General features: G+C 43.2%; 1 protein-coding gene across 1 annotated transcript; it reads right to left on the bottom strand.

The window, feature by feature from the left end:
• Positions 1–326: 326 nt before the first annotated feature.
• On the bottom strand, positions 327–13,212 carry LOC110980373 (F-box and WD repeat domain containing protein 10B-like). The gene is made up of 10 exons (XM_022236995.2): positions 13,063–13,212; positions 11,637–12,290; positions 8,914–9,371; positions 8,346–8,581; positions 7,676–7,879; positions 7,093–7,226; positions 6,443–6,591; positions 5,746–5,933; positions 4,078–4,236; positions 327–3,555 (listed from the first exon to the last, which is right to left on the bottom strand). Exons 2-10 carry the CDS (start codon positions 12,172–12,174, stop codon positions 1,887–1,889), a joined length of 3,735 nt encoding a protein of 1,244 aa, XP_022092687.2. The 5' UTR covers positions 12,175–12,290; positions 13,063–13,212; the 3' UTR covers positions 327–1,886.
• Positions 13,213–13,356: the final 144 nt, after the last annotated feature.

Consider the following 13,356-nt stretch of genomic DNA (forward strand, 5'->3'; position numbering starts at 1 on the left):
AGTGATGGGGCACTTCAAGTCGGACTGAACTGGCTGTGTACCAGCAGTCTGGCCCACAAAGTAAAAGCTGATATAATGGGTGACCGACTGTGCAGGTCTGGATAACCTGAGATTATAAAAAGTGACAGCATTTTTGGAGGTCACATTTACTTTCTTTCCTCTTAACTGACAACTAATCATCTAGCTTCTCAGCTTCTTCATGTTGTTGCTTACTCCCAAGTAAAAAGATTCCAGAGTTCATTAAGCGTCTTCCAAGCAGTTTGGCCAAATTTTGCTTGCAAATTGCCAATGATAACACTACGAAGTTAAGACTAGGTCAAGGCAAGTGAATTGAAAAAAATTTTTTTTAATGATTTGCAGAAACTACATTCAGTGGATTAACTCAAAAATCTGATTTGTGGTGAATGCAGAGGAAAGCAGGCAGATTCCAAAAAATGAAGTGGTCAAGGAATATTTGTAAAACACCAGAGGTGGTGTCAGTGAGTTATAGATATTCCTAGTATGAAACATTCTCACATTGTTGTTGACAGTTCCACAAATTCTACATTTCATGCAATCATTTTTTCCAAGATTATTTTCTTGGGAGTCCTTGGTTTTATTTTCTTTATTTTTAGGTTTGAATACAAACTGCAACATAAACTGACAGCCACGCAAGAAATTATAAATTACTTCACCTGTAAGCTAGCTTTTAAAGTTGCAACTTCAAAATGGGCCCTTATGAATCAGCTGTCTGCACAAAAATAATCCTTTAGAAATGTACATGTCTTTTTGGTATGTGCAAGAATAAACTGCAATGTGCAATTCACAACACTTAAACATAGATTTTTGTTCCAAATGCTTAAAAAGCAAACCAACAGAAACCTCGCAAAGGTAATATCTATTACTACTTGAAGAAAATAATTGAATAAAAGAATGCCCATTTTTTTCACATTTACCATTCACCACACTCTTCTGAAAACAATTCAGCATCAAACTGTTACGCAACAATTTAGGCAAAAGCACTCTTTGGAAAAGAAATAATTAGCCACACACATCACACTTGGCAAGAACAGCTTAGCTTTGCAGATAAATATATATATATACACACCTTGATTTTATGTGCACACTTAAGCATGTTAATTAAATAACATCAATCAAACCTTTGGTATGCAAGAGCAGACAGTCAAACACTTTGATAATCAAAAAATAGCAAAGAATATTCCGGCAAAATAAAAATATTCCAACAAAAGTCTGTTAAGACAAATATAACAAGCTGACCACTTAAGTATCACTGCCTGTGAAAAATCCAATCAAACAGTGTTAAGGAGGCAATTTGTAACTGAAAGTAAGTTTATCAGGGAAAAATCCCATGCCAAAACTGAAAAAAAGCCTCCCTACTCCCTAGGTGAGACACCAGACTATTTACAGTCATCATGGCCAACTGAAAAGACAAGTTTATTCTTTTCTTGGTGTGAAGTTGAAGTCATGATGCTGTCATTTCAGATCTATGTTTATATGAAGTTTTCAGAATTGACGAGGAGAGAGGGGATCGATTTCTGTAAACCTAAATCTGCCTGTGAAGAACTGCAGTCTGTGAGGTGTGTTGTCAAAATCAGTCCTGGAGTGAAAAGCAGCTCTTCACAAAGTGCAACTTGGGTCTTGAGTGTTTGCTTCAGTCACAGGTGCATCAAGATGCACTGAACCTAACTTTTTCCACTGCAGCCAAAGTGAAAAAATCAATGTTTTCAATCAACACAACAAAGACCAAACTTACAAAGAAGGATCTGACAGGAGATTAAGAGAAACCAGAACAGCATATTCACAAATTCAACAACAAAAAGTCTTGTGTCTTTTTAACCATACATTTTGCTGTCTAATGTAGAGGAGGGAATAAAAACCATCTTGCTTCATTCTCCTATCTCTGGTGCAAAAACTCTAGGTTTCTTCGTCAAGTCCTGATGAGTTTGACCTTTGGCCTTTGCTAGCCATAGCTTCTTTTGAAGTGCTTCGGCCTGTGTCGCCTTCTCCTTGGTGTACCTATGTTGGATCTCAGTCACCCAGTTCAGATACCCCTCTGTCTGCTCCCGCGTCCGTATCTGGAACTCCTTGTGGCTCTTGAGCGGATCCTTGACTTCCACGGGCGGTCCCATGACGACCTTCGTCACACTGTGGCGTTGCTTCCGCGGCGACTGCATGCTAGGTGCCGTGCCACTTGGGCCCTGCATCAGCATGGGACTGAGGACGATCGGTTCGGTGTGCGATGTGGTCCAGCCGTGGAAGGTCTTCTTACGGACGGCAGCCTCCGTCTGGGTTGATGGAACGATGCTGGGCTTATCGGATGTCAAGATGGCATTGGCACTCTGGCTTCTTCTCAGGATCTTTGGCTTTTCTGTTGAAGGGACCCGGCCTGAGCTCGGTCGGGTGAGGACGGGTTTCGTTGGCTGTTTACATATCACCGTTTGCTTTGGGATGCTAGACAGCGTCGCTTCAGGATGCAAGCTGATATGGGGCTTGTTGTCATACTCAACAGTTCTAAATTGAGTGACCACAGTTGATTCTGGAGAACTAACAGCTCCTACTTGTGACTTTCCTTTCTGCCGTCTGATCTCAGGACTTCTGACCGTGCACTGGCTTGGTGGTGGGCTCTCTGCACGGGGTTTGTAATCAATTTCCAAGCAGTTTGCTGTCGTGTTATTCACCAGCTCTGTGTTTTTCTTTGAGCTCTCAATGCAATTGATGGTCAGCAATAGCCTATCCCGAGGTGTTGGGACATCCCTGGTGCGCTCCTGGGATCTTATCAAGGCCTTGGCTTCAGACAGAGACAAGGCATCACCAACATTCTGCCTCCTGACAGGGGCACTGTGCCCACGCATTGGCAGCTCAAATTTGGCTCGCTTTAGGATTGCGCTTTTTGTGGAGAAGGCAGTCGTTGGTCTGGATTTCCCTTTCATGATGCCGGTCGGAGGGCGAGAGAGAACTGTCGGGGAGCAGGCTCTGATGTTCTGCTGTGATTTGGGTCTCACTGTCTCTGAATGGCTGACAGAGGCAGGGGTTGTTGCTCTTGAAGGAGCACCTGTTGCTGATCGCACTGAGGCTGTGGATGGCCTGGTCAGAGTTGTAGCTGTTTGTGGTCTTGAGGAACCAGCTCGGGATCTTGCGTAGGTGGCCGAGCCCGACTTTGCCCCCGGTGGGATGGGGCCGTCAGGCTGTGAACCCTGGACGTTGTGATACACACTCCCCTTCAGACTGGAGGCAAACTCTACCGCCTTGAACTGCTTCTGTATCATCTTGGCACTCTGCAGGCTCCGGTCGTGCAGCGTGCGGCCGCTGTGCCCCAGCTGCGACGAGGTATCTGGTTTGGACGTGCCCCGCAGGTGGTGTATGATCTTGGGGTTGCTGGCTCCTGCCCGCTCACTGCGCTGGGCACGGACATAAGGATAGGTGTGCTTCCTGAGGGGGGCATCGCCATAGTGGTTCTTGTAGCGCAGAAGTTCAATCTTCTCTTCCTGTTCGTAGTCCCACTGAACCTCCTCAAAGCACAGAACCAACAGGTTGTTGACAGTATGCAGAACTAATCTACACATGGGAAATTAATCAAACCATCAAAATTTGTGATACAGCAAGAGATACCGGTAGAAAGACATATGGCGAGAGTGACTACAGCTCAGAAGAAATTGTGGTCGTTGGCGATTGGGCCATATTTCAGATTGTTGGAAAAGAGGAACATTGCAGATTTTGTGGTAATATCAAGTAGGATTAATAGCGGGTTTTGCCCTCACGTTGACGCATATTCATAGCACTGTATGCTCAGTGTTTGCTCGAGAGCTTGCAAAAATATTCACAAGCTTACTCCGGAGGGGACTCGAACCCACGACCACCTGTTTACTAGTGCAGAATTTTTGTAGGTAAATGTAGTTAAATTCTTAAGTTAAAAATGAGTTAATGCTGCTGTCGACTGAGGAGGCCCAGGAGGAGAGGTGTGTATGAAGGAACAGAGGAGGGGAGAGGAACCTGGACTGACCCCCGGACCCTCTTAATCACCAACGGGTACATGAGCAATAACGTGAGCACAGATATGATTTGCCTCCAACAGCTTACCTTTCCCCACACGGGTAGATATCCTCAATTGGGTCGGACCGGCTGTTTCCTCTCATGACGCGTAGGCAGTCCCCACTCAGCATGTTCCAGATCCGTAGCTTGCCATCCTCACAGCCGGTGATGACCCTCAGGTAGGACATCTCAAGGCACAGCACCTCCCTGGGGGGAAACGTACCCTCAGATTTGAACGCACAGTGGTGTCTCAATATACAGGTACAACCTCGTTAATTAGAGCACCGTTAATACAAAATTCTACTTATAAAATCAGAACTTTTAGGTTCCAATCCTTTGTTCTTCATTGGTTTCATTTCTAATAATACAAGGTTCCTGTTATAACAACAGACCTGCTAACCTTGTCGGACTCCTTCCTGACGTCAGGCATTCATTATCACACAATAGATTAAAAGGTATTTAAATGAGCCTTCACTTCATTTAAATGTTAAGTCTACTGTGTGGTGATGCCTGACCTCAGGAAGGAGTACAGCATGTTGGCAGGTCCAAAACAAGGTAACCTGCAAAAGTCCAAAGGACCTCTTACTAATGTGGTTCCACTCTACCAGAGAGAGAGAATGTTGTGTTTCCTATTATTATATAGTTATAACCACATATACCACATATAGTTATCGGGACAGCACTGACCAGTAAGCACTGACCATGCATCACAGAGGGCAGCTAGGAAACATCTTTTGTTCCCTTTGTGGGTCTTTCCTCTGGTCAAGTAAACCAATAACACGATTCTGTTCACATCAGAACGGGACCATTTTTCAGTGTTGTAGTCAAGACCTCTAAGGACCATCACGTGTCCCCACAGTGCCATCATGGGACCAATACAAGACCCCAAGTCTGACTTCAAATTCCAAGCTATTCAAATGGAGGGCAACATAAGCATCTCTTATCATTGCAGATCCTGTTACTTGACGGGTCTTGTGAATGGTCTTGTGATGGGTCTTGTGATGGGTCTTGTGACGGGTCTTGTGAATGGTCTTGTGATGGGTCTTGTGAATGGTCTTGTGATGGGTCTTATGATGGGTCTTGTGATGGGTCTTGTGACGGGTCTTGTGACGGGTCTTGTGACGGGTCTTGTGAATGGTCTTGTGACGGGTCTTGTGACGGGTCTTGTGACGGGTCTTGTGAATGGTCTTGTGACAGGTCTTGTGACGGGTCTTGTGACGGGTCTTGTGAATGGTCTTGTGACAGGTCTTGTGACGGGTCTTGTGACGGGTCTTGTGAATGGTCTTGTTCATGGTCTTGTGACGGGTCTTGTTCATGGTCTTGTTCATGGTCTTGTGACGGGTCTTGTGACGGGTCTTGTGAATGGTCTTGTTCATGGTTTTGTGAATTGTGTTATAATGACAGTCTTGACTCCAGCACCACCATTTTCTACCGCAACAATCAAACAATACCTTGTGGGCATGATGAACAGGGGTAATATTGACCTAATCTAAGTGTCATATACCATTATTGGCCGACAGCTGCATGCTACATGTCTACAGCTCATACTGGCAATGTAAATAACTGGCCATCAAAAGTATCCAAAATATGCAACAGACAAGTACATAGTGTCTTCAAACGTACAAACTCTTGCAAAGTCTTCCACCAACAAAGGGTTTCGTACAAGGCAACTAATGCTTCAGCAAATGGACTCTGGAGGACCTTAACTGCTCTTACTTGGGATGCCTGAGTGCAGTGACGCATCGTTTGTGGTCCCCGAGGGCACTCCAGACCAGTGCGTAACCATCCCGACTCCCCGACACCACATGCCACCTGTCCAGCCGGACGCTGGTGATGGGCCCCTGGTGGGTATGGGGGTTGATGAAGCCAAAGCGGTTGGTGTTCTTGGGAGACTGGTACAGCATCTAGGGGAGAAAATGGGACAGAAAACATCCATCACCAGCTGTGGCTTGTCTCTCTTCATTTTAATATTGTACATCACAGTTTATCATCACAAAAAACGTCCTTCATGGCATTTAAACAATCAAATTTCTCATTATATTTAACACAGAAAAACATGTTAAATACTAAAGCCATGCAAAATTGTATTCATTGCAACAACATAGATATCTTCATTCCATTTTCTTTAGCAGTGCACTGTTTCCAACCCCCCTCCAAAAAAAGCATGTAAGCAGGTCATTTAAAATGTATTACATTAAATGTAAAATGTATTACATTTTGGTTAAACCAAAAAGCACTGATACTCATTATAGTCTGCTCTGTCGAGAAATTCACTCCTTGTTTTCCCAAGCATGGGCCGGTACAGTTCAAGAATCGAAAGACTCTGTTCCTCATAAAATCTTTTCTGTTCCTGAGATCTATAAGACTTTGCTTTTGTCGTGCATTTAAAATAACTGTTTGTGGACACACTTACTTTGATGAGGCAAGCATCTTTGATACTCCATAGTTTGACTCGTCCCCCCTCACATCCGCTCACCACCCTATCACCATGTATGGCCACCGCTGTCACCTGGTGTATGTGCTTGAAGGTGCGTAGACATTTACCCGTGCTAAAATTCCAGACTGCAGCAGAGGAAAGTAGCACACAAAAGCGTAAATATGAATAAGCCATCCTGCTGGATATTGTGCCTTGGTACATAACTGGGCCAGCAATGTAAATTACCGAATGCCAGATTCTTAAACCTTAAAGACTGAAAGAAATCCATGATGACATTTTTTTCCTGATAACAGTATCTCGTGACTTAGCTAGAGAGGAAAGTACACTGTGCTCTTATGTGATGGACTCTGACCTAAGTCGGCACATGGATGTACACTGAGCACACAAGCGTGTCATTCACATTTAATCTGTGTTTAACTTGTTACTGTGATGGTCCTGTTGACATGATTAAAAAGACCAATAGCTCTATCAAAACCTGGTTTCTGCTGAAAAAAAATTGTCGCTATTTCAGCTTGGTTGTTTCCGACCCAGCCGCATTGCACTGGTTTGAACAGCATCAATTTTTGACGAGGTAACTAGTTCCAACACATTGAGGTTTGGAAAGGCAAAGAAACTTTTGCTGTAACCTTTGACGACGTTATCCTTCCCGCCTGACACCACGAGGCTGTCTTTCCGGTCGTGGGACATATCCAAGCAGAGGATGGTATCCTGATGGCCGTGGAAGATTCTTTGAGGTTTGCCAGTCTTCACATCCCAACACCTGTCAGAATGACAAGAATCCAAGAAGTTGGAGGGGAGAAAGGGGAAAACCAATAAATCTGACATGGTTCAAAATTTCTGCAACTTCAGCACCAAATTTAACTGTCCAGCTAAGCGATATAGATATTGCTCAGCAAATTTCATGTGCTAAGCAAAACTGGCTGGTATCCAGTCACATAAAATATATATTGCATGACACATTGGCCAGAAACCAGCTCGTACTATACATGTAATTCAGCAGCAGTTTTGACATTGTGTCTCTAGTTCCCTATTTCATTGCGCTGCTCATCACAAAAATGCTAAGCAAAATTCAGTAGGGAATCAGTCAGAAGCTACACATACATTATATGATTTGTTTTGGCTGGTAACCTGTTTCTACAAAAGAAACATTTGTGGACGTGGTGGTTAGCAGATTTCTATGCTTAGTAATTTTATGAAAATTATACTTACCTGATGCTGGTGTCAAAGCTTCCACTGAGAACATATCCCTCGCGATCATTAATGTACAGACATTTGATAGATCCAGCATGGCCGGTGATCACTGGCCCGGTATCATGGCCTGTTGCCACGTCCAGGAATCTGACATGACGGTCAAAAGATCCTATGGCCACTAGCTGGCCGTAGTTGTAGGAGACCACTCGGTTGAAATCATCCCTACATATATCAGAAACAACACAATAGAACAATTGATGATTTATTGCAACAAACCAATATTACCTCTATAGAGTCACCGCTGAAGTTATTTTGTACAATTTTCCTTGGTCCAATGGAATACCTGTCAACAACGGATATCCGTAAGAAAAGTTATTGGCGCTTTTTGCCTTGCTTACACTCAGTATTAGTCACTTCAATAGCAACACCAGGATCAATGTTTTGAATGGCAGAGTGTGCTTTAACTCTATCACTTTATTATTATTTCTTGGAATTCCTTAATCCTTTCAGTTGGAGGTGCATTTCTTATTTAAGAATAGTTTTGTTCTAGTCTGCACTTTGTCAAGACAGAGAAATCAACTAAGTGAAATTCTCCAGCAGAGAATTAACGTACCAACTTTAATTACACTAGTTTGCATTAATATTTAGTGGGATAAAACTTCAAAATTGAAGTAATTCAATCTCTTACTGATCTGAAAGCACCATGACATTATACGCTCCACAGTACACGTTCCTCTCTTCCATCTCCACGTTGTCGGTCACAATGCCGCTGTAGGAGCTGCTCATGTTGATCTCCGACTTAAAATCCACCTCCATGGCAGGGAGGTCAGACGGAGCTACGGTGAGGCCGTCGCCCATCAATCGTGGAACGGGAACAGTGCGGTAGCTGGCAAATACCGGATTGCCTCCTTGAGCAGAAGATCCCTTCAATTTGCAAGAATATTAATCACTTCTGTAAAAATTGGCATTGATTAATGTTAAGCCTTGAGCTTTTTCTACTTTTAACTACTGGGGCGTCACTCACTTCCAAGGGTGGGAGTTTTGAGGACTCTAACTGCCCAATAATAACAAACTGTTGAAAATCTTTCCTGGAATCTCTAAACAAAATGTAATCAGCAATACAGTGAAAGAAAAAACAACAACTTAGCCAGGCATCTGTTTCTGTTACAATGCTAATAAAGACTTTACTTTTCTCAGCAAGTACGCTGTGGTTAGTAGCTTCTTGCATCTTGACTCCAGACACTCTTTTCCTTTACCTGCATCAACATCACTTCCTCCCATAGCAACTGTCTCATCCTCAAGTCTTCCTCCACCTCCTTGGCGATGTGCGCCCAGTGGCGGCTGACACCCATGCAGCTCACTAGGTCCCCGTAGTCCAGATAGCTCAGGATGCTCTTGGACAAGTGGACGGGCAAGTCTCGGATGAAGTCCCGGTGGTGCCATACCCCGCCCAGGGCGGAGCGGGAGGTGGGCATGACGCAGAGGGTGGGGTCAATGGAAGACATTTCGAAGGAGTTGACTGTGCCGGCTGCTTCAGAGTCCTCCTCTCCGTCCTCCACAAGGATGTGGGCGGAGTCCAAATATTCACACGAGTCAAATGGACAGCAGACGGATGATGAATATTCATGGCCAGCTGTCCGCAGCAGGTCATTTTGAGGGTAGGTGTTGGAACTGTAGGAGTAGACAGTGTCAGCCAGAGATTCCTTTTCATAATCTGAAAGAGAACACCAAAGACTGAATGTTAAAATTTAACTCTCATACTGTACCACTATGCATTTTTCTCAATAATTTTTGGTGCAAAATTCTAAATACAGTAGACTCTTGTTAATACGAGCTCAGATAAGATGAGATTCAGGTTCAGGGGAGCATATTTCGCCAATCCTGACCAAAGTGTGTACATTCCTGTGAGGACAAAAATCATTAATACGAGCGTTGGACACACTAGATTTCGGTTAACACGAGCACTTTTTCCGGTCCGGTCGAGTGCAGATATATGTGACCCACTCTGTGAAAATAAGTCTTAAGTCACCAGAACCACTTTTTGAGTTTTAATTTGTATTGGAAATAGCAAATTGAGTTTTTTTTTATTGATGTATCACTCAGTTTGGCATCCTAATAGAAGTGGATACTCCATGGTGAAAAATGCTGTGGGTTCCTATTGCTTTACACTGTGCACAGTTATTCTATTAAAAGGACTTTGTACTCCAAAGTGGCTCTGACGACTTAAGACTCATTTTCTCAAAGTGGGTCACATATTGTTACCTCTCTATTTAGAACGAGCATTTTGAAAACAACTTGTCAATCAACAAACACAGGTGCTGTTGTACTACATTTGTGGCAGAGCCAATTTATGTTGAAAATTAATATAAATTTATATTTAGACTTGCTTCCGCCCTCTGCTTCAACATGCACAGTGTAGATTAGATTTTACATGAGTTAAGTCAGGTGCACATGGTCATACTTGTGCAAGTTCAGTCAGTATGCCAGGGGCTTATCTTGCTCATTATTTTGGAAATGTGAAGAGTTTGGTGATAATTAACCTTCTTGTGAAACCAGTTCTTCATATTGTTTCATTTACAAACGCAACTGGTTTCTTGTAAAATCCCCCCCCAAAAAAAGATTGTTTCTTAACAGGTTCTTTTCTTGTTTTGACTTTTGTTTCAATTATTTAAATGCTGCATTTGGTTTTGGTTTTTTCTTAAATATAAATTGCATTTAATGACATTTCTGAGACAAAAAGTTGAGGGGGGATTTTGTGTCCTTGTGACTGTTCTCTTCTAAAGATCCCAAGTTACATTTGGAGGGCTGACGTAATGTTACAATTTCCCCCCACAGTATGCAGGTTTTTCAGGCTACGCATTCAGGACTGAGCAGCGTGGAACAATATACCATGCAAATTTCAAAAGATTTAAATGCATGATCCATATGTTTCATTTTAAGGAAAATATCTGTTTAGGTTTTTGCCATATGTTCTGATAAGGAGGCTTTTGTTTACAGTTTCCAAGGACAGCCAGTTTCTGCTACTCAACATCTTGAACTGCAGAAGACAAATTTTCTTGACATGCCTGATTAAACACATAAAGACAAAATCAAGAAAATGTCCAGCCTCTCTGTTAATGCACAGAGGATTAGCAAGCATACAAGACTCAATTACTTGCTGATCCACCAACAAACATCGTTAATCCCTAAATAAATTTGAAGTATTTCGCCCACTGGTGGACTGACTGACTACTTTGATGGGTGCAGTAGACCAAGAACTCTCTTGTGTTGACCCAGGTAAACTTATGTATTTACCTGGGTAAATACATCTTCCTGAGGCACAGTGACACACAAAGGCACTGCACAAACTGAGGGAAAAGGATCAATATGTGGGATTCCGCTGACTTGTTGCGACTGACCAACAATGCACACTAAAGCAAATGTGAGTCCAATTTGGTCAAACTTCAGGACTGTTTCTCTAAATTGTAGCTAATTGATTGCAATATGCCAAAAAGTGAAAGAACAGTAGATTTTTAGACTGCATGTAGTACATTGGAACTTGATAGCAGGTGTCCCAAAATTGCAATCAAAATTTTTATGGTGTTATCTTGAACCTTCTTAGTAAGACATTCATCTCCCCAAAATCACCATTTTAATTCTCTAGACAACAACTAGCAAATGGGTGTGTTGTTTCTTAGTTTCGCCTTTTTAATGTACATGCATTACATGTAGTTTAAATGCAAGAAAGATTGCATATCTTGCCTGATGTTCCTACATCAACTCTGGAAAAACAACTGTGCCCATAATGAATGGGGAAACTTTAGGAGCAAAAGGGATTTTCACAAAAGCAGTTTCCACTTGCCTGTAGAAGAAACTTTCCCCAGAGGGGGGTAGGCTGTGGTGTGGGTAAGTGGGTGTGGCTTCAGCCATGAATGCTAAACCATGGAGGGTCACGGCTTATGGGAATATGGGATAATTATTATACACCACTGACTTATACCTTCATCGCAAACTCCTTGACTGGCCCTCTCTTCCGATGCAAGCATCGTTCTGGCCAGAGTTCCAATTCTGTACAACAATTCTCCATTACACATCTGTAGCACCCCAAGCAGGTAATTGGCTTTGCTCCAGTATTTAGCCTGCTGGAACCACTGCCAGGTCTCAGTCACCGTCTGCTCCGTTTTTGACGTCCAGAGCGCCCTGTCCTGTCCGGTACTTGCCCCATCGCCCACGACGCTCGGGTGCATCCGAGAGCGGGCATAGGTGAAGTCTTTGCCGATGAGCGGGTGCAAGAGGTTCACCGCGTAGCGCAGGAGGTTGAAGCTGTGGAAACGTCGCACCAGGCCCAGTGTGAATGTCCTCCTGGTCTGTTCGCCGGCCCGCTGGAACCACTGCCGTGTCTGAGACAGGCGGTTGCGTATCCGGCAGCTCTCACACTTGTCGCAGGACGTGGTCACTGTGCCATACTCACATCGAAGTTCCGGTGCTTTGCCGAGATTGTACTCGAAGTGTTCAACGTTCTCTGCAGGATGTTTCATGGTGTCCACATTAAGATTACATCCCCCTTCCCACTTCACATCCCACGGTCACGGTGGCTGCAGATCTTATCATCTATACATTCTTCTTTTCTCTAACAGATTCAGTAGACTTGCATCTGTCATTAAAAAAGTATAATTTCAAATTGATTTTGTGATTTCTTTTTGAGAAAAAGTTGCTTTCAGTAATTTCCAAATGCCCTCAATCAGTGTTTACAGCTGGAGTTAAATACCACAAGCACATTTAGCCTCAGTTTTGGTTAGTCATTGTCAATCATGTCAGTACAAACTGTGAATGTGTGGATAGCGTGGCTTATAAACTACAGGGCCTACAGAGTGCAACTCCACAGGCCCTACATTGTAGGCCTAAACTATTTTCAATTTGGAAAACACTGGTTATTGGTCCTGAGTTACTGAACATAATCACACTTCAGCCTAAGAGTCTGGCAACTTATTGTATCCCCACTCATTTTTTTAGACTAGTCTTGACCTCAAATGTCCTACGTTTCTATGAAAATGAAAAACAAAACGGAACGTTGCATCCTGCTTCCACTTTTTTTCATACAGGACAGGCCTAGCATCTCAAAAATAACAAACACGACAAAAAGGTCATTTACTGCAGAAATGCTGAAAGACATGATTCTGGGACTGAGAAAAAATTTCAGTGAAATATTTCTTGACTCCTCATGTAACGGTAAAGTTTGTACACAACCATTGAACCAATGAACGGTATCAGGCCTCAGATGCATTCTTTCCAGACATGCTGGACGTTCCAGCGCAGAATGAGCGTGTAGTTTTTAACGTAATGACCGTCAACCGTGCCTTCCCCGTTTTGCTGAACCTCAACTTGGTACATCTGACAAGACGTTGGAACTTAATTGGACAACTTACGGATGGTACTTGGAATACGTACGCCGCAGCATCGGCGTTGGACTCTACGTTGGAAAGTTTCAATGCATCATCACCATATGGCAGTGCATAAATATTGCAGTCACCACGGAGATATACAGACGCTGTTGACGAGAATAAAATGCGTTTTATTCGTATACAAGTCTATGTATCGCCTAGTTCCACTTTCAATGTGTTATATTTGTGAATTTAAAGGAAAACTCATTACCCTTGGGTACCAGTCTACTAGAGTCCCAATTGATTTTTGTTTGGCGTTGCACTCCAGCATCGAAGATA

This window comes from Acanthaster planci, linkage group LG07, assembly GCF_054643075.1.
Source record: "Acanthaster planci isolate LZ-2023a linkage group LG07, COTS_SCS, whole genome shotgun sequence".
NCBI lineage: Eukaryota > Metazoa > Echinodermata > Asteroidea > Valvatida > Acanthasteridae > Acanthaster > Acanthaster planci.